The sequence below is a fragment of the Lygodium microphyllum genome, chromosome 3 (genome assembly GCF_053477565.2).
Source record: "Lygodium microphyllum isolate KBCC chromosome 3, Lygodium_microphyllum_v1.1.10, whole genome shotgun sequence".
NCBI classification, from domain to species: Eukaryota; Viridiplantae; Streptophyta; class Polypodiopsida; order Schizaeales; family Lygodiaceae; genus Lygodium; species Lygodium microphyllum.
Window position 1 is genome coordinate 51,703,886 of NC_141137.1, and position 20,229 is coordinate 51,724,114.

The following is a 20,229-nucleotide window of genomic DNA, read 5'->3' on the forward strand; positions in this document are numbered from 1 at the left end:
TATTGATGTTCGGTATCATTTTATCAGACAAGTTCTACATGATAGTCTAGTGACCCTGACTAAGATCAAATCACAGGATAACCCTGCACATGTTCTCACTAAAAGTCTTGCAAAGGCTCAACATGAGCATTGCATTAGACTTGTGGGAGTTGGTTAAAGGTTCGCTTCAGACCTTTAAGTGGGAGGTTGTTGGGTGCAAAGGCCCTTTACACTCTCCCGTGTATATACTACTCCACACACATGAACTCACCCTAGCGAGTATAAGTGTACCATACCCTAAGTATAAATACATTCTTTCATTCTTTGTGTGTACAACACTAGTACACACCTATCCATTGACTCACTCTCACTCTATCTCCCTGTTCAACACTTCAATTTTGGATCATCAAGCACCTCAATTAATACACCTACTCTCTGCTCTCCCTCTATCTGCTTCCGCTTCAACTCTACAATGCCAGCCACATCAGAATCTTTGGATGTATTTGAGGGTTTCCTTCCATATGCTATTGGTTTGGGAGTTGATTTTGGTACCAAAAATCAGCCATTACAGCATGTTGAACCTACCCCGCTTCCTCAAAATCAGCCTCCAACTGATCTAGTTTCTCCTAGGGTAGTGAATGGCAAGTTGTGCAAGAAAGGGTTGCTATACATACAACCAAAACAGTCCATTGATGGCTGTTGCAAACTCTTAAAGAGAGCCACATGGATGCTCCTTTGCCTCAACGTACACATTCTGGTGCTAGAAATGTAGGGGGGCAAATTTTGTTGATACAAGCCATCTTATTGATGATCAGGAAGTATATCCTTTTGTTAGTACTCTTTTGGATGAGGATGAGCCTACATGTTTTGAGGATGTACAACAAGAGGTACATTGGATGCAAGCAATGAGTGATGATATGCTCTCTTGAGCAAAATAACACCTAGAGTCTTGTTGACTTTCCTTCTAGCGAAAGGCCATTGGCACACATTGGGTTTGCAAGCTGAAAAGGAAATCTAATGGGTCAATTGATAGATACAATGCAAGGCTAGTTGCAAAGGGATATGCTCAAAAAAAAAGGCATTGACTATGAGGAGACATTTGCTCCTACATCCAAGATGACCATCACTAGATGTATAATTGCTATGGCTATACATACAACCAAAACAGTCCCTGGATGGCTGTTGCATACTCTTAAAGAGAGCCACATGGATGCTCCTTTGCCTCAACGTACACATTCCGGTGCTAGAAATGCAAGGGGGCACATTTTGTTGATACAAGCCATCTTATTGATGATCAGGAAGGAAGCATATCCTTTTGCTAGTACTCTTTTGGATGAGAATGAGCCTACATGTTTTGAGAATGTACAATAGGAGGTACATTGGATGCAAGCCATGAGTGATGAGATATGCTCTATTGAGTAAAATAACACCTAGAGTCTTGTTGACTCGCCTTTCAGCAAAAAGGCCATTGGCACACATTGGGTTTATAAGCTAAAAAGGAAATCTAATGGGTCAATTGATAGATACAATGCAAGGCTAGCTGCAAAGGGATATGCTCAGAAAAAGGGCATTGACTATGAGGAGACGTTTGCTCCTACATCCAAGATGACCATCACTAGATGTATAATTGCTATGGCTACACATTTCCATTGGGATGTACATCAATTGGATACAAAGATAGCAATTTTTTAATGGAGATTTGGAAGAGGATGTACATGTTGCACAACCTCCAAGCTTTGTTGTGCAAGGCAAAAAGCACAAGGTTTGCAAGCTGAATAAAACATTGTATGGCTTAAAGCAAGTTCCATGTGCTTGGTACTCCAAGATAGACACATTCTTTACAATACAGGGGTTTCAAAACAGCCCAACTGAAGCCACCCCCTCCATCAAGAAGGAAAGGGTGGATTTGATCATCATCATTCTTTATGTAGATAATATGCTACTCACTAGACCAAATGGGAGAAAATTTGCAGATTTCAAGGCTGAATTGCAATCTACTTTTGATGCGTCAGTGTTGTCTCACTATTTTTTGGGGATTCGGTATTGTTATGACTGAGTCACAATATATTTGGAAGTTGCTAGTAAGGTTTAGCATACAAGATTGTAAACTTATAAGGACGCCTATGAAAAACAGGGTTGGAGCTTTCAATGCATGATGATAGTGATCTATTAGGTTGTTAAGCACATTATTCTCTATTTGAAAGAAACACAATCATATGGTTTGCTATTTTCCAAGGGGGTAGACTTGCAAATGCATGCTTACAATGATTCAAATTGGGCTGGTGATCATGATACAAGGCAATCTACTAGTGGACATTGTTTCTTTCAAGCCCTATCATGCATTTCTCGGCTAAGCAAGAAGCAGCCTACTGTGGCTGCCTCATCTTGTAAAGCTGAGTATAGGGCAGCTGTTTGGTTAGCTTGTGTATTGGCTGATCTTTATGTTCATTTAGAGGGACCCACTCCTATTCTTTCTAATAGTCAAAGTGTTATTCAGTAGCATGGAATCCAATGTTTCATGCTCATATGAAACACGTGAGATACATTATCACTAAGTCATAGAGCAACACATGTAGGGGAGATTAGCATGATCTACAAGCCCACACAGGAGAATGTTGCAGATATTTTCACCAAGGCACTGTCACGTGAAAAGTTTGAGGAATTTCGAAAATCCTTGAACTCATTATACTCTGGTGATTGATTCACTCCTTGTACATCATCACATCAGCACTACAGGGGGGTGATAGATTTGGTTCATTATGGGCACTACCCAATGTTTTAGTATGTGGTGTGGACACAACTAAGTTAATAAGTTGTGTCACTACTTCTAGAGTTAGTTTAACTCTAGGATAGGTCTAACTTAACTTGCATCTTTTGAGTGTGGGACTGCTGGCCACTTTTGTTCACTGTCTTGTGTTGACTCTCTCTCTCTTCCTCCACTTCCAACATTGTAATTAGTGCTTCATCAAGTCATGACCACCCTTTTCCCCTCAACCCTCCTGTGAGGCACTTGGTCCTTGGCCTATTACTAATTTCAATGCTTCATAAGCACTGTACGCTACATAGTTTGATGGCATGCAATTCAAAAAATAAATAAGAAGCCAGAGCCAAAGTAGCCTCGAAGCCAAGAGATGTAATCAATGCCGTGCTCAGAAGTGATTGTCAATAGTCCAGCAACATTTGTAAGTTGGGGACATCTCAGTTGTATAAACAATATATGTGGTCCACAGCAGACCTAGTTTGAACATAGGTGGCAAAGAGACAGAGCCTCTCTTCCTGTTATTCACACTCCTCAGTTTCAAGTACCAATATATCGGGTTTACAAAATCATTAAGAGTAGAGAATGTCAAAGAAGCTAAAAATTTATTTGTTCTGCAAGCATGGGGACATCATCACATGTTCAGACTAGTATATCAGACACATCTACTCCTTTAGAAGGGAACGGCAAGAGTGATCTAAAGCAGTGAAAACTGAAAGAAGGGCACAAACTTACTGGCTAAAAGTGTCAGAAAAAGAAATAATTATTTACTTTTTTTTGCACTTCCAATGTACTTAATCTTTTTCTCAAGTAAATCACACAGTAAGAGAACATGCTCTATGCATAGTAACTCACAAGCAATGGGTTACAGGTTTGGCACAAAGGTAGTGCTGGTCTCTTTCATGCATGGTAAGCACAATTGTTGACTTCAAGACATCCCACTATAGGTCTTCAAGTTATAGAACCTTTATAGACAAGGGACTCTCATGTTTTCCTCACAATGTGGCACAGGACATTCAAACAGACACAAAAACCTCTCTCTGACACTGAACAATTCCAAGCTTTTAAAATGTCTTCTAATTTCTACAAATAACTCCATGCTTCTGAGAGAGCAACTTTTCCAGGGTGCATTGAATACACACTTCAAATGTACAATAGCACTTCTTAAGAGAAACAGGGATACATACTTGCTTCTCTGGATACTTTGGAGCTGAGATGAGAGAAACAGTTTCCATATGACCAAAGTCCACATCATAGCCAAGCATATAAATGTAAAGCATCTTCCACACATACTTTTTCTTCTCATAAAGTGTTAACCCCTGTCATGCAACATTTAAAACAAAAGTGTCATCCATTGTCACACAATAATGTAGTCATTAAAACCTTGGAAACTATTTACACAAATGTAGAGACAAAATGTGGCTGTAAGATACTAAATACAGCACAAGCAATGGATAATATGCATGAGGTAAGGACATTCGAAATTCCAAATATTTCTGGTTGTGAAAGATTGCCATATGCATATAACAGCAAACATTGCAAGAGACAATCATCAGTGCAGCTCACTTTTTCCCAACCAGAAACACCCCAGCCCAGACAACCTGTGTCTTCTGCAGTAAATGCAGCAGCCATCCAAGCTTGCATGAATTGATTCATAAATTTCCATATTCAGTAGAAAAAGATGGTTTTCATGTCAAGCTTGTGATATCCTTGACCTGCCATCTTACAAAACAGCAATCACAGTCGATTCAAAAGCGTGTATGTTTAGCCCAACCGCTTCCAATAAAGTGAAATCCTTCCCCACTTCCTCCTCAGCCAACAATTCTGTACTCTAGCAACCTTGATTGATCTCTTTCAAAATCATGGAGCAGCATGGCCAGGTAAGTGCTGATAATCAATATTTCCTCTTCTCTTCTTGTTGCTCAGAACCTGTTTTATCTAAAGCAAGGGTTTTGTATCAGCTTACAGTAGCTTCCAGAAGTGGTCCCTGCATCCTTTAGAATCCCAGCAACTGAGCTCGCACCTCGAAGTATCTAATTTTTCTTTCCTACAGCAACAGTTCTAGGTTTCTAAGATCCTGGCATGGTACTATTTTGTTGGGCAATGCCAGCTCCTTAAGCAATCATTGTGGGCTTCCAGCAACCCCTCTCATGAAGCTATGACAAATGACCCCTTCCTTCAAATATCTGACCCCTATTGGTTCAAGAAGGATGTGACCCCACCTGGACATGGGGCTGATACATGCTTAGGTGCATAAGCACATAATGCTAGTACAATATGGATCAAGAGATGTTCAGCACGTAACATGGCCAGCCAAGACAATGGCCAACCTGATGGATTGCAATAAATGAGCATGCAACCTTGGCAAGTGATCAAGTGCCCAAGGGGGGAGGTCCAAAAGCAGCATATTAACAAGGCCAGGTAAGTAGCACGAGGATCTAAAACACAGGCCAACAAGCAACATGTGATAGGCCACACAACAATTATCATGTCAGGCGTGATGTGACAGGCTTGGGCAATAACTAGTGTGACATAATGGGCTCATTGTGATAGAGAAGCCAGGTGTAGAGGTTGAGTTGCAAGCAATAGCAGGCGCATGGGAAGCTCTTGTAAGGTGCAATGACCTAATTTGACAACTCAACAAAAGAGGAGAGAACCCAAAGAGGCAGAGAAGTTCCTCACATCTTTATTACAGCAGTTAATGGAGATTTGTAACAAGTATGTATTGCCTCCAAGAGCCCGAGAATGAACCAGCACTCTTCACTTCATTCAATGAACCTGCCTCACTACCAACCAGGACAACTCTTCTACACTGCACACTTATCCTTGATCAATCCTCAGCCACGAATGCTCCAGATTGTCAATCTCTCAAAAGGTGAAGAAGATTGCTGCTCCTCGCATAGACATAAACAAAAGGTGAAGAAGATTGCTTTTGCTGATCACAATGAACCTCCCAATCCACTAGCAAAGATTTTTATGCAGCCTTAGAAAATGAGCAACCCGACACCTTTCCTTTCACAGATCTGCTGGACATAATACTGTTTTTTTTTTTTTCATCAGCATGATTAAGTGGCCAGACACAAAGTGGTCAGCTGCTGGCTACATTGTTACGAACTGCTGCTTACAAGTAACAACCCTGCATTGTTTCTCTGGTGGCTGCTTATGCGATCCTGTTGCCCATGAAGCTCTCATGCCACGTCGTCCACCCTCACCTGTCCCATCACCTGCCCAGCGCATAAGCATGTAGGTGAGCAGTGCCCAGGTGCATTACACTCCTCATCACAGACTGTGAGCTATAGATGGCAGTCAGTTTGCAATTGTGGCATACAGCAGTTCACTGTCAGACCAACAGTTAGGTCATCCACATACAACAAACTTCAAGCCTATTTCCCACTACCAGAAAAGATACATGATATCAGACTGGAGATTAGACTTTCCTCCTCTCCCTTTCTACTTCAACGTGACTTAAGCAAGCAGAAACTCATTGGGAGATCAACTACTACGATCTACATTTGGAGGCTTACAAGAGCTGCAATGAGGAGTTTGCAATGTGCAAGATTGCAAGCCAACTTTGAATTGTCACATTAGGCAATTTTTCTCTTGTATCCTTGATCAATCCCTTCCTTTGTACACCATTTTACCATTACCATCTCGTGATCCTTTATCAATGTGCATTTGAGTGTTGGTAATTTACACTCTAGCACCAAAGCCAAAAATAACTATTGATGAGAGAGGGAGGGGTACAAGGACATTGTGGTAGCTTCCTATAGATACTTGAAGATAAATTGAAGGTAACAAACATGGGGGTGCAATTGTACACCAATAAGTTAACGCTTCCCATAAAGCCTTGCTGAAGAGATTAAGAAGACCAGCATAGAGGTGGCTCTTCAGAAGTCTACACCAACAAGCTATCTAGTCCCAAAAGAGTCAAATTCTTCTGGACTCTCACCAAGCTCAATAGGTGGTTGCCCACATCCAATTTATGACACAAGTTGCTTAAACAGCTAACTTGGCTATTAGTGGGCAAGTCTCAACAAGCTCCGATGATATTGTGGAAGCTCCTATGATAGGCAATTCACAAGACATTCCCCTAGTGTACTTATGGAATTTGAGAGCCATAGAATTCCACCCCAAAAAAAAAAAAAAGAATAAGAGTTCCACAAGACATTCCTCTAGTGTTGCTATGGAACTTGAGAGCTATAGCCATCCATCAAAAAAAGGACAAACAAAGAAAAAGAAGAACCACTAGCCTAGGCTATGCAAAAGAAGATATCCATTGCATGTGACACCCTTGGTGCAATGCTTGGCTCTCTTTGGGGTAAGACCTTTCGGTGAGAATGCACAACAAAAGAGACACAAACACAGAGAGTAGAGAGAAAGAGAGAGAGAGAGAGAAAGAGAGAGAGGGGAAGCACAAGATGAGGGAAGAATATTGAACTGACTGTTGATACAATGATGATGGACTGATCAGTCCTTGCACGCAACCCATAGCATCAGTGAGGGCACCAGATCAAGCTGATGATGACGGTAGCTGTCACAAGACTGTGATAACTATTATCTTTTTGTTGATTTCTTTATTACTACTTTATTTGGTTTTTCTTTTTAGGATCCCTCTTGAAATCTAAACGTCCGAGTTGCATGGCCAGTATGTGAAACGCACAGGAATGTCCAGTGAGTCAAGACTGGACAGTTAAGGTCCAGTACAAGTCTGGAAGAGACTGATGGCACTGTAAGATTGACAAGCCTGGAAGAGACTTGTGAAAGTGTACATGGACAAGTGTGCTGAAGAACTAGCCTGGAAGAGACTAGTTCAAAGTGAAGATGGACAAATCTATAAGAGATTAGTCCATGTGGGATCATCAGTGGAAATTCACTTTCAGTTGAGCTACATTACAAATTTGGATGTAGCCATAGTCTGCAAAGATGGTAAGAAGACTAGTGGGGATGCAATTGAAGCAACTCCTAAAATTTAGGGAGTTACTATTTTTGGACCCCAGAATCTGTTCGCGTCATTATCTTCGTTTTTGCACGATGATTAATCCTTTGGTCTGTGCCGAGGTCAAATTTTGCAACGAGTATGGAGAATTTTAGACCGGAAGGCTAGAACGGGATTCCAATGCTGCCATTTGGCACAAATTTGTGCACTTACCTCTTTAAAGAGGGGCTGGCGTGCAGTTTTTTGGGTATTGGGGGCTCATTTGTGAAAGGAAAAGATGGATAGCTGCAGATGGAGAGCTATTGAGAGCTAGCCTACCTTGTCTATGATGCACAGAGGACTGAGCTTGCTCCCTACTCTCTCTCTCTCTCCCTGACAGTTATGGTTATGCCTCAGTTGAGGGCCTTTCTGCTGATTCATGTACAGTTGTGTGGGAATATGCTGTTTTTGCATGAGGCAAGAGCCTCCTTTCTCCAAGAACAGGATCAGTTGTTTGCTGCCCTCAATCAGGAACAGGTGAGGGTGGTAACCTCACCAAGCAAGTGTCTTAAACAACACTAAATCAGTTCTGTTTTTGGACTGTTCAGAGGTTATTTCAGAGCCCAGTTGATGTCAAAATCAAGGAACACTTGGCACAGATGTTGGAGAACAGTACAGGGAACATTATGAGCTGAAAACAGGTTCCAAAACAGGTCTGAACCAGTAATTACGGTGGGCTGAAATGGTCAATTCTGCACTCCAACCAGAAGTTTCAGACTTGGGCAGAGTTTCCCCTCTTGGTCAACTAACTTGATTTGGGTCAGTAATTGTACTGTTATGCTGCCAAATTTCACCCAGAATTGGTGAAAGACAGCCCATTGTACTTTCTCTTTTTTTTTAAATAAAGAAATACCGCAAGGGGCGCCTGACTTAGGGGCCAACAGGGTGTCTTTGATACAACAGGAGCATTCTAGCTTCCTGTATTTCTTCTTGATTCTGTGTCTTTAAGTTCAGGTAAAGTGGGCGAATGTTAATTGGGTGAAAGCATTTATATATTTTGGTTGTACACTACCGCCCTTTTCAGTGAACAGGCCGGTTACAATAGCACCAGAGACGAAGAAAGATGATGGAGTCAAAGTGTGCACTTGCCAAAAGGAAGGAAGATGACCTGAAGTCTAAAGATAATGAAGAGTGGAGAGAGGCAGGCTATAAATAGTCAATAATCACCTAATCTGGCCAACCTGCCCTAAAAGGATGCCAAAAATCTGGCCAACCTGCATTTAATGCTAGTCGGGCTGGTAAAACAACCAAACAAATACAAGTGGCAAAAAAAAATCTTGGAAGGCATGGACAATGTCCGACAAGCAAGGACATCCTGGAAAATGCAGAAACTGCACAAGAAAAGCACACTAGAACCCAACAACCGGAGGAAATGCATAGAAATGCACACAAATAGCCACTCTAGAATGAGTAGCCTCCCCCATCAAAACACATGATAGACATATTAGAGCTCTAAAAGTCCTCGTCTAACTCAAACTGAGGCTCACAAGCAAGAGATGACAAGACATGACAAACATGACTACTAACACCCGTTCTCAAATCCTAGTTGTGGCCGAAGGCCAAGGAGGAAACAAATCCTGGGGTGGCAAGAGGAATGTCAATGTCAACAAAGACTATCAATGAAGACTGCCGATGAAGAAGCTCCTAACGATCCCAGGAAACCCCCTCTAAAACACTAGAGGCCACGAAATCCACAGCTACATCATCGAGATTGTCCCCCTCTAAAAGAGGATGGGAAGTGCAAGGAACCATTGGAGGAGAGAGTGGGGAATGGAAAGGAACCTGTGGAGAAGATGGAGCACATGTGGGAACAAGTGTAGCAATAGACAATTGCCTCGGAGGACCTTGCATAAGAGAAGGGGAATGGAGCCTATAAAGTCCACTCTCCTACCAATTTGTCGTGATAATGGAGCCTGTAAAGCCCACTCTCCTGCCAATCTATCATGATAACAGCCCCTATAGAAGAATCCTCAATACAAACGGCCTATTCAATGAAGACAACCCAGGTACCAAGCCTAGTAAAGCCATAAACTAAGAGGAGTCGAAAGCCCAAGTCCAGAACATAAATGGCTTGTAAAATAGAGCTTGATGCATGGTCGAGAAACAAAGGCAAAGTGTCAACACCACAAATAGGCACCAAAATAATATCCTGTTAGCAGTCATGTTTGTCATGCCTTGTCATCTCCTGCCTCTGAGCCTCAGTCTGAGCCAGACGAGGACATTAGGAGCTCTGACATGTCTGTCATGTGTTATGATGGGGGAGGCTAGTCACTCTCGACTGGCTGTCTTAGGTTGTGTATTTCTTTTTGGCCTCTTTTAGTGGGCAGCCACTGGCTGCCCGGCCACTTTTTGGTCACTGTGGAGGGGCGCCCATTTTAGGGCACTTTTAGGGTTTGCGCCCATTTTAGGGTTAGGGTTAGGGTTTGTCCGTTGCCTATTTATTGGCAGCCCCCCTCCCCACTTGATCACTTGTCTTCTTTCAGATTCCGACACTCCTTCTCCCCCGTGGTGGTGCTGCCATCATCATCAGCCTGATCTGGTGCCCTCACTGACGCTGTGGGCTGCGTGTAGGGACTGATCAGTCCATTTCAGTGTATTCAGCATTCATTTCAGTCAGTGCAGATTTCTCTTCCTTATTTTCTGCTCTCTCTCTCTCTCTCCCTCCGTGTTCGTATTTCCTCTTCCGCAGCGCACTCTCACATGGTATCATCGCCAAACTGAGAGCACGAAGGTCTTCATCGACTGGAGAGAGACCACACCTCTCATCTGTTGCTGCCCCCCTTCTCTCCAACAGCCAGGCGGCCCCTCCAAGTGGTCTGAATATTTGCGTTTGCTGCATCAGCCCCTTCCAAAGGCTGCCACGTCATCAACCAGCTCCTGCTCCCTGCGTTTTCAGCTGGGCGGCCTTCTCTTCAGCTGGGCGACTCCCCTACAGGCTGCGTTTTGCATCCAAGGTGGTCGTTTTCCCTCCTGGCGGCTCATCTCCAGCTGGCGCTTCTTTTCTGGGCTGCGTTTTGGTGCTTGGCAACTTTCCCTCCGGATTTTGTGCCCTACACAGCTGCGTTTTCACCTTCTGGTGCTAGGCGACCTGATTTCCTGGAGTTTGGTGGTTCTTCTGGTGGTTGGTGACCCTTTTGGTGGTCATTCTTCGGCATCGGCACAGTTTTCTATTGGTGTTTGGTATTTTGCAGATTTAGAAGATGTCTTATCATCAGTCTACAGGTTTTGATGATTCAGATAACGAGCTTTTGTCTCGACATTCATTTGAACGGAGGCGTGATTTCTATCACGAGGACCGTCGTCCGGAGTCTATTCCTCTTTCCCGTCCCCCTTCTATTCATGTATCTCGGCGATCCTCTTCCAGTGGGCCGACGATGCAGCCTTTGGTACCCCCTGTACAGGTACCCATACTTCCTCAGCTGCCCAAAGAGGACCGGTTGGTTGGCTCCAACTTTTTTCTCTGGTCCTGCAAGGTGGAGTGTATCTTGCACTCCTTCGATCTTTGGGAGCTTGTTTCTGTTCCTATTCCCCGGCCTCAGGTGGATCCCGCAGATGGGACATCTATGGGTCGTGCAGCCTTATGGGATCGGCTCAATTCTAGAGCCCGATCTTTCCTCTTTCTGAGTTTGCAGGATTCTGTCCTTGTTCATGTTCACAGGTTGAAGACTGCAGCAGATGTGTGGAGAAAGCTCGCGTCTCTCTATCAACAGAAGACGTTTGCCCACCGGATATCTCTTGAAAAGAAGTTGTGGATGCTCGCTATTGATGATAGTCCTTCCATGAAGGACCACATCAACAGATTACAGGATATGAGGGATGAGCTTGCATCCCTCGGTCGGACGATATCTTCTGATGACATGGCTATGATTCTTTTGACTCAGCTGCCATCGCCTCGGTTTGATGTCTTCTACACCAGCCTTCTTACATCGAGGACCCGTGAGAAGCTTCTATGGGAGGAGCTATCCCCGCTTATCTTGGAGCATGACGAGCGACTCAGAGAGGTCAGTGCTAGTGGATCCGACTCCACTAGAGCCTTTGTTGCAGGTTCGGGAGGACAGACGAAGAAGAAGACGAAGTCAAAGGCTACGAAGAAGGACAGTTCTTCAGGCTGTGACTCAGATTCAGAGAGACCGAAGTGCCCACACTGTGGGAAAGGGACACATCCCGAGGAGAAATGCTGGAAGAAGTACCCTCACCTTCGTCCGGGAGCGAAGGGTGGATCTACATCGGAGCCTTCTTCTACCTCTACACCTGCTGTTACCCATGAGTCAGTGTTCCTTCATATCCATGCTTTGAAGGAGGATCCTTCTTCCGTGGTTGCAGTGTCTTTTGCGCAGCCTTGGTTAGTGGACAGTGGTGCTTCGAGTCATATGACTCCCCGAGGTGATTTGTTACAAGATCTCCGTCCATCAGAGGGTTCAGTCACTGTTGGTGACCTTTTATCGGTGCCTATTAGTGGTGTTGCCACATTGCCTTTGTTTACCGACCGACCTTCGAGCTCCTTTTCACAGGCCCTACATGTTCCGGATTTGGGCCTTCCCCTCCTCTCAGTTTATGGCCTTACAAGGCTTGGCACACGAGTGATCTTCACCGAGCATGCTGTTGTTATTGAGGATTCTTCTACAGGAGCTGTCTTATCTACAGGTTGGCAGGAGAGCGGACTTTACAGGCTCCATTCCCCTTCTTTGATGCAGGGTCCTCCGCGGCAGTCTATTGCTACACCCGTTCCCGCTTGTGCACCTTCTATTCCACAGGTTCCTTCCCATCCCCCACCTTCTCCGGTGGTTCCCTCGTACCCCCCATCCCTTTCAGAGGGGGACGATCTCGGTGATGTGGCTGTGGATTCCCTGGCCCCTAGTGTTTTAGAGGAGGATTCCCAGGATCGTGAGGAGCTCCTTCAGCGGCAGTCTACATCGATGGACTTCATCGACATTGGCATTCCTCTTGCCACCCCAGGATCTATTTCCTTTTCGGCCTTCAGCCACATCCAGGATCTGAGAGGGGGTGTTAGCAATCATGTTTGTCATGCCTTGTCATCTCCTGCCTGTGAGCCTCAGTCTGAGTCAGACGAGGACATTAGGAGCTCTGACATGTCTGTCATGTGTTATGATGGGGGAGGCTAGTCACTCTCGACTGGCTGTCTTAGGTTGTGTATTTCTTTTTGGCCTCTTTTAGTGGGCAGCCACTGGCTGCCCGCCCACTTTTTGGTCACTGTGGTGGGGCGCCCATTTTAGGGCACTTTTAGGGTTTGCGCCCATTTTAGGGTTTGTGCCCATTTTAGGGTTAGGGTTAGGGTTTGTCCGTTGCCTATTTATTGGCAGCCCCCCTCCCCACATGATTACTTGTCTTCTTTCAGATTCCGACACTCCTTCTCCCCCGTGGTGGTGCTGCCATCATCATCAGCCTGATCTGGTGCCCTCACTGACGATGTGGGCTGCGTGTAGGGACTGATCAGTCCATTTCAGTGTATTCAGCATTCATTTCAGTCAGTGCAGATTTCTCTTCCTTATTTTCTGCTTTCTCTCTCTCTCTCCCTCCGTGTTCGTATTTCCTCTTCCGCAGCGCACTCTCACATATCCAACAATGACAACCCTCAAAAGAACATAGATCATGTAACAAATCACCTTGTGGAGTCAGATGACTAGAAGCTCCACTATCAACCAGCCAAGGCCTCTCAGAAGATGAGGTGACCACTGTAGAAGGCTCCTCCAAGTCAACAATATGAAGAAACATTGACTCATGGGTAACCGCTAGAGCAGAGGTAGAAGGCTTGAACATTTTAGCTCCATCCTTCACTCCCGAACGAAGGTGAGGGTACTTCTTCCCACATTTCTCCTCTAGATGTGTTCCCTTTCCATAGCATGGCATATAAGCTTCTCCAAGTCAGAGTCAAGGCCGAAAAAACTCTTCTGTCTTTTAGCCTTTGACTTCCCTTTCTTCTTCTTCCCCCCTCCTGAACCTGCAACAAAAGCTTTGTTGGAGGTGGATCCATTGACTACCTCTTTGGCGCACTCATCGTATACTCCAAAACAAGCAAAGCAACATCCTCCCATAGAAGCTTCAACATAGCCATATCCTCTAAAGAGATCATCCTACCAAGGGACACAAGCTCATCCCTCATGTCCTCCATCCTGTTGATATGATCCTTCATGGAAGGAGAATCATCGACAGCGAGCATCCGTAATTTCTTCTCGAGAGTAATCCAGTGGGCAAATGTCTTCTAATGGTACAAAGAAACAAGCTTTGTCCACACTTCCACTGCGTTCCACAACCTGTGCACATGCACTAGGACAGAATCCTGTAAGCTCATAAAGAAGGAAGATCGAGCTCTAGAGTTGAGCCAATCCCATAAGGCCACACGATCCATCGATGATCTATCTCGGGGATCCTCCACTGGATGGGGAATAGGGTGGGTAACAAACTCCCAAAGATCAAAGGTATCAAGGATACACTCCACTTTACACGACCAAAGTGAGTAGTTGGAACCATCAAGCCGGTTCTCTTTGGGCAAAGAAGAAAGCACAAGCCCTTGTATTGAGGGTGCCATGGAAGGCATATGAAGGCCAACAAAATGTCCCTTCTCTGAAACATGGAGAGAACAAGAAGGAGAGGGATCCTGTACAAACAAGCTAGGAGACCTCCATTCGTCGCGTGAACTAGCGCGAAAATCCCTTCCTCTCTCAAAGAAAAAAGTAGAGATCATTCTCTAAATCAACAAAGAACTGATGATAAGACATATTCAAACCTGCAATCTCCCAAAAAGCTGCGTTGGACAAAGAAACAATTGTCGCTTGCCACCAAGAGGCTGCCACCTGCACCAAAAAATCACTCACAGCAAAAAGTTGCCACCTAGTCCCTGTATCACCTAGCTGCCTTGGGGAGGAAACAAGCAATGGACCACCTATTCAGGCTATAAATGTAACAAATGCAAACTGAACATCTACATTTTGGAAATTTGGGCTACTCCTCCGCGAGGAAAACCTACTCTTTTGCAAAAAGTCTCCAAATTATGTCCTCACTTAGGCGAGAATACCATGTGAGACTATGCAACGGAAGAGAAACACGAACACAAAGAGAAGTAGAAAGAGAGAGAGAGAGAGAGGCAACAAAAGATGAGGGAAGAATACTGCACTAACTGAAGAAGAATGCTGATACAATGATGATGGATTGATCAATTCTTGTACGCAGCCCACATCATTAGTGAGGGCACCACATCAAGCTAATGATGATAGCACCACCGAAGATGAAGAAAGATGACTAAGTTGGAGTGTGCACCTCCCAAAAGGAAGAAAGATGACCTAATGATAATGAAGAGTGAAGAGGGGCAGGCTATAAATAGCCAATAATCCCCATTGACATGGGTCTCAAAATCAATAAGAGGAGTCTTGACCATAATAAAATACAAGGAAAAGGCAATTAAAAGTTTATATGTGTTTTAGTTAATGAATAAACATTATATACAAGTTTGCACTTTAACCTTTGCACAATTGGATGCCCAAATAGACATGCTGCAAAAACACACATTAAACTAGATGTTAAAGGCTGAAAATGAAAGCTGATGAACTAACAAAAGCATGGGCATTCAGGTAAAAACAAAAGCACAAAGTTGGTAGCCAATCCCATCCCCCTTCCTCAAAACCAAAAAGTTGGAAACTCAAAAAGTCTCCAAAGATAAGTCACAATTTTCGAAACATTTGAAAACTCCAATCCCATCTAGGTAACAATAACATGCAACCCTAAAATTTTTCATGTTTGGGAGCCCTTTTTTAATACGAGAAAGGTCAAGTGTGTTTGTCCTTTTCCATACTGGTGGAAATCACTATTTCCAGACATATGGTTCAGCCAGCCATACACATCTAATTCCAAAACTGCATGCAACTATGGCTACCAGGGCTTCATTTCCAATCAAGAGTCTCATAATTGTTAGTCAAGGGAGACCCAATCTTTGTTTTTCATCAGATCTATCTCCAGAGGTTCTGTCTCAGTGAATTGAGGCTTTCAACTCCCAGCTGCATCAGATTCTGTTAATCAGCAGCTTTGTTTTTTCAGTAGGCACGGCTGTCTTAGGCCAGATCCAGCCTTTCTGGCTTGATTCTTGACAACTTCATAAGTTATCCATAGGTTATTTGCTGTGTTTTCAGCACTCTAATAGTAGGACTATTCAAGGGACTAGAAATTGAGGTTTCTTCAAAGGTGGACTTGTCTATTTTAAGGGGAAACTGTCCAAAATACCATATCTCTGTCAAATTCTCGTGTTCTCCTTGGTAGAGAGCTGTCTAGCATCTTCATTGAGAGACGAGGGAGATTATTGTCTCTTTCCAAACATGGGTGGATCCTTTTCACGTCAATGTGTCTATTGTTCAGACATGGGTGGAAAAATAGGCCCTGGTTTTTTTTTTCCTTTTTCTTTTGGACCGGGGGTGGGGGGTGTGGGGACCCCCAAGAACGGCAGCAAGCAGCCCCTGTTGCAGGAGGAGGTTTAATGGATGAACTGGTCTACTTGCAATGAGCCTAAAGTTCTTATTCTATATAGCTCACTCAATCAAATTTAGGCTTACTAATAGTTCCAAAAGTCTTTTATTGTTGTAGCACTTTATGATCCATACTATGTAGATTGGAATTTTTCTGGAGGATCCATATCACAAGAGCTTCTCATTTCCCCTCCATCCATAGGACACAAGTTTGCATTCTCTCTTTTTCCATCCATATTACAAAAGGCTGCAATCTCTCTCTTTTTCCACAATTCCAAATTACACAAGACTGCATCCAGTTCACAATCATGATTCTTTCACACGTGCTTGTCTAAGTTGACAAATCGCTATCCTCTGTTGCCATCAATCTGCAAGTACCGACAGCAGCATTTTCATCTCAGCTCAATGCTCATATGCTTGATGCCATCATTACATGTGAAACTGAAGATTCAGTTCCACGGATTATGGAGAACTATCCTCTTCACTCATTAGCCAATTTGTTTAAACTTTTGCATTCATTTTGCTGCTCATTCAACCTTTGAAAATGATTAAAACAGAAGCATACTTTTGACACCCCAAATCAAAACACACAAATCAGCATGTACTAGGCACCCGAAGCTTCAATATCTTGGATGACCTTCAATGACTCTTTGATCTACAAGAGGACATGGGAAGGCAAAACAGGGTCGATTCATTTTGTCAAAACACTGCTCATGGCAGTGCTGCAAAGCAGCCTGTGCTAACATCAACAATGCTGTTGGCACTGTACTTAGGCTGTTAAGGTGGCAGTGCAAACACAAAACTGCTGATGTGGCAGTGAGATGCAGCTGCCCATCATGTAGCATGCAGGGGCTGCGTAATTCAGGTAGCCATTAAGGTAGTACAACACTTGTGGTCAGCATATTTGCCTGTTTGCAATGGCATCATGATGCACGTCAAAGTAGCAAACCTTTGTGTTATTGGCTATCTAGGTTCCAACTGCTAAGCCTTACCATTTTACAAATTAAAACTGTGTTGCAGCCAGGTCTAGCCCATCAGTTCATGTCAAGAGCCTGTTCTCATTGCTCTGTTTGGTCAATAATAGCATGCAAAAATTTACAAACATATTCCAGTCAATTTCATGGTCAAAGGTCAAATATCAGTTTGCATTTGTTGTACTTGGCTTTGGGAATGCCTACTTTGACTTATCATATTGTAGACCTGTCCAAATGAAACATAGATTTATTTCCATCTAATCTGTTCAGATTCCCAGACCCACGTTTCACAGCAAATGGCATCTAAATACGAACAACCCTATCTTGGATTGGCTTAAGGCAAAATCGTAATTGGAGTTTCTAGCTCACAAATCCAATGTAACATTGCCCTGTCTAAAACTTTTCCCACATTGCCAATGCAAACATCGCCCCCTGGAATCTGTTGCAGAACTGCCACACAGTGCTTAAAACTGCACTGCACTGAAGCCCCTGAAGCATTGGATCATCCACATATAAACTTGACTGCCAAATTTTGTTGTACATTGGTGCTGCTCAGACCGTAGTTTCTTCAATTGATGTCCTTGGGGCTAAAGGAAGATGACCAAAAAATGGCTACTTCTGATCGATATAAGCAGCTGCCTCATCCAGTAAAATAAAGCCATAGATGGAGATCCTGCAAGCCTTGGAGACTGATCCTCACAGATGAAGAGCCTTGCAACACAATGTCCGTGAGGCTCAAGGGAGACAACCAAAAAGTGGCTCCTTCTGATCGGTATAAACTGTAACCTTACCACCGAAAACTCTTGAGTAGCTGCTTCATCCATGTAGCTAAAGTGATTGAAATGAGATCATGCGAGCCTCCGGGAGTGATACTCGCAGATTGAAGAGCCTTGCAACGATTGATGTCCCTGAGGCTAAAGGAAGACAACCAAAACATGGCTGCTTCTGATCAGTATATACAGTACCCTTAACGATAACCGCCAAAAACCTTGAGCAGCTGCTTCATCCACCTTGATACAGCCACTGAAATGAAGATCCTGCCAGCCTACGCTGCTGATCCTCACAGATTGAAGAGCCTTGGAACGTGATGTCCCTTTTCTGGTTCCGATCTATTAGGAGGTTGCAAGCAAGCATCAAAATTCGTAATGTGAGAGGGGAGGACCAGGTCTCACCTTTTCATTCTTGAATCGCGTGCGGATGTTGGCGAGCTCCTTGTCCACTCGCAGCCGCTCCTGCTCCTTGTTCTGGCAGTTCCTAATATCGCTAATGAAGACGGACAGGCCTCTCATCCCTGAGAGGGCCATGGAGGCAAGGACGACGAAGGGCTACGAGAAGAAGCTAGACAACGAAATACGAAATGAATGGAGAGAGAGAGAGAGAGAGAGAGAGAGAGAGAGAGATCCCCCTAATAAGCGGGGGAGAAACCAAAGCTAAGGAAATGGAACACAGAGAGAGAGAGAGAGAGAGAGAGAGAAGTGAACTACATAAGATGCATATACGGACCCTTAAACCACACCAAAAAGAAGGAAAAAAACAGGGAAGCTGGAACACTTCAGGAAAGGAAAGAAGGAGGCCCTTTTAATATGGACGCCACTGCCCCACCTTCTTTAGGCTGCAGTTCACACGCTCACATCTCACCGCTTCGTAGCCTTCACAGACGACAAACCATGTTCAGGCCCACACACAGAAAGTAAGATTAGTGACGAATGTCTGTTGGCCCTCCCACTCCAAAACCAGCCAATCAAAAACCACATGGACCAATATGCACACAAATGTCGATCAATTAAACTGGCCAACAATTCAACACAAGATTTCCCCGTGGTAATCGAGGAGACCCTAATTAAACCGAGAGTTAGAGGCCATGTCATTAAAATACTCTGTAAGTTGCTCTTTTCAAGAGCCCAATCCCTCATGTGCAAGGGCTATCAGTAAAGGAAAGAAGGAACCCTATCTGATATATGGACCCATTGGCCCGCCTTCTTTAGGCTGTAGTTCACACACTCACATCTCACTCATGCACTACTTCGTGTTTGAATTGTTCAATGTAGTTATTGATATTGAAGATGGATGTGGTAAAATCTAAGATCTAAAGAGATCCCCATCCAAATTTTCCAAACCCTGGAATTTCATAGATTTATTACCATCGTATTGAATACAACATCATGCACATTATGTTCTTTTATACATTGGTTTAATTCATTGTGTCGTATTACCTTAATGGCACACATGAAGCTCGCTCTCTAAGAACCACATGTCATGGAATATCATCATCCAAACCCAAGTAGATAGTCCACGTGTGCCCTATATTATCGTCTACACAAGCTTGCCAACAACACTTGAAATGGTTGCATACAAAAGTATTGCTCCAACCGCAAGGCATAAAATCATATATTGCTCTATTTGCATATAAAAGGTAAACACACTTACATTCAACTGTAAGCTTGCATAATGCTACCAATACTTTGCACATAAAATATTCCTTGTGATAGCTATGAAGTGAACATACAATTGTGATTTTGAGCCTTAGTTGTTAGTATTGTTTGTAAAGCCTAAGCATAGCCTCCTCACTTTTAAACTCTTAAATCATATGAGTCACATACCATCATGTGTATGTGATTTAGGTCTCATGTGACAAATTACTTGAGTAAAGAGGTCAATTTAGTGGTATCAAAGGGGCACCCATTATATCTTCTTTTGAGAGAGACAGATAAGTACTTCTTTTTTTTTCTTTCCAAATCTATGCATCAACTTAACAAGACGAGGCCATGACTCATGTTGTTGAGTTTTAGGATACCAATCTTCTTGTTGCATGCAAAGATTGATGATGCTTCCTTCTCCTTATCACCTTGCTCTCTCATTGCACTCCATCCTCTTGATTACCTCAAGATTAATGTGTGATATAATCCAAGCACTAAAGTCACACCAATCGTTGAAGGATTTTTTCACCTACCATAAACATAAAGCAATCTATGATCCTATAATTATAATAATAATGCTGCAATGATCAAACGATGAACTAAGTCTTCGCATATGAATCTTTTAACTTCTAAGCCTAGGTAGTGTTAAGAAACA

At 43.5% G+C, this 20,229-nt stretch overlaps 1 protein-coding gene across 1 annotated transcript in view; it reads right to left on the bottom strand.

The window, feature by feature from the left end:
* Positions 1-18,694, bottom strand: part of LOC148038321 (AP-2 complex subunit alpha-1-like) — a 125,029-nt gene extending 106,335 nt beyond the window's left edge. The window contains exons 1-2 of the mRNA XM_087670558.1: positions 18,330-18,694; positions 3,925-4,056 (exon numbers count right to left, since the gene is read on the bottom strand). Coding sequence (XP_087526684.1) covers positions 3,925-4,056; positions 18,330-18,461 — 264 coding nt within the window. The 5' untranslated portion in view covers positions 18,462-18,694. The remainder of the gene's footprint in view (positions 1-3,924; positions 4,057-18,329) is intronic.
* Between the last annotated feature and the right edge of the window lie 1,535 nt (positions 18,695-20,229).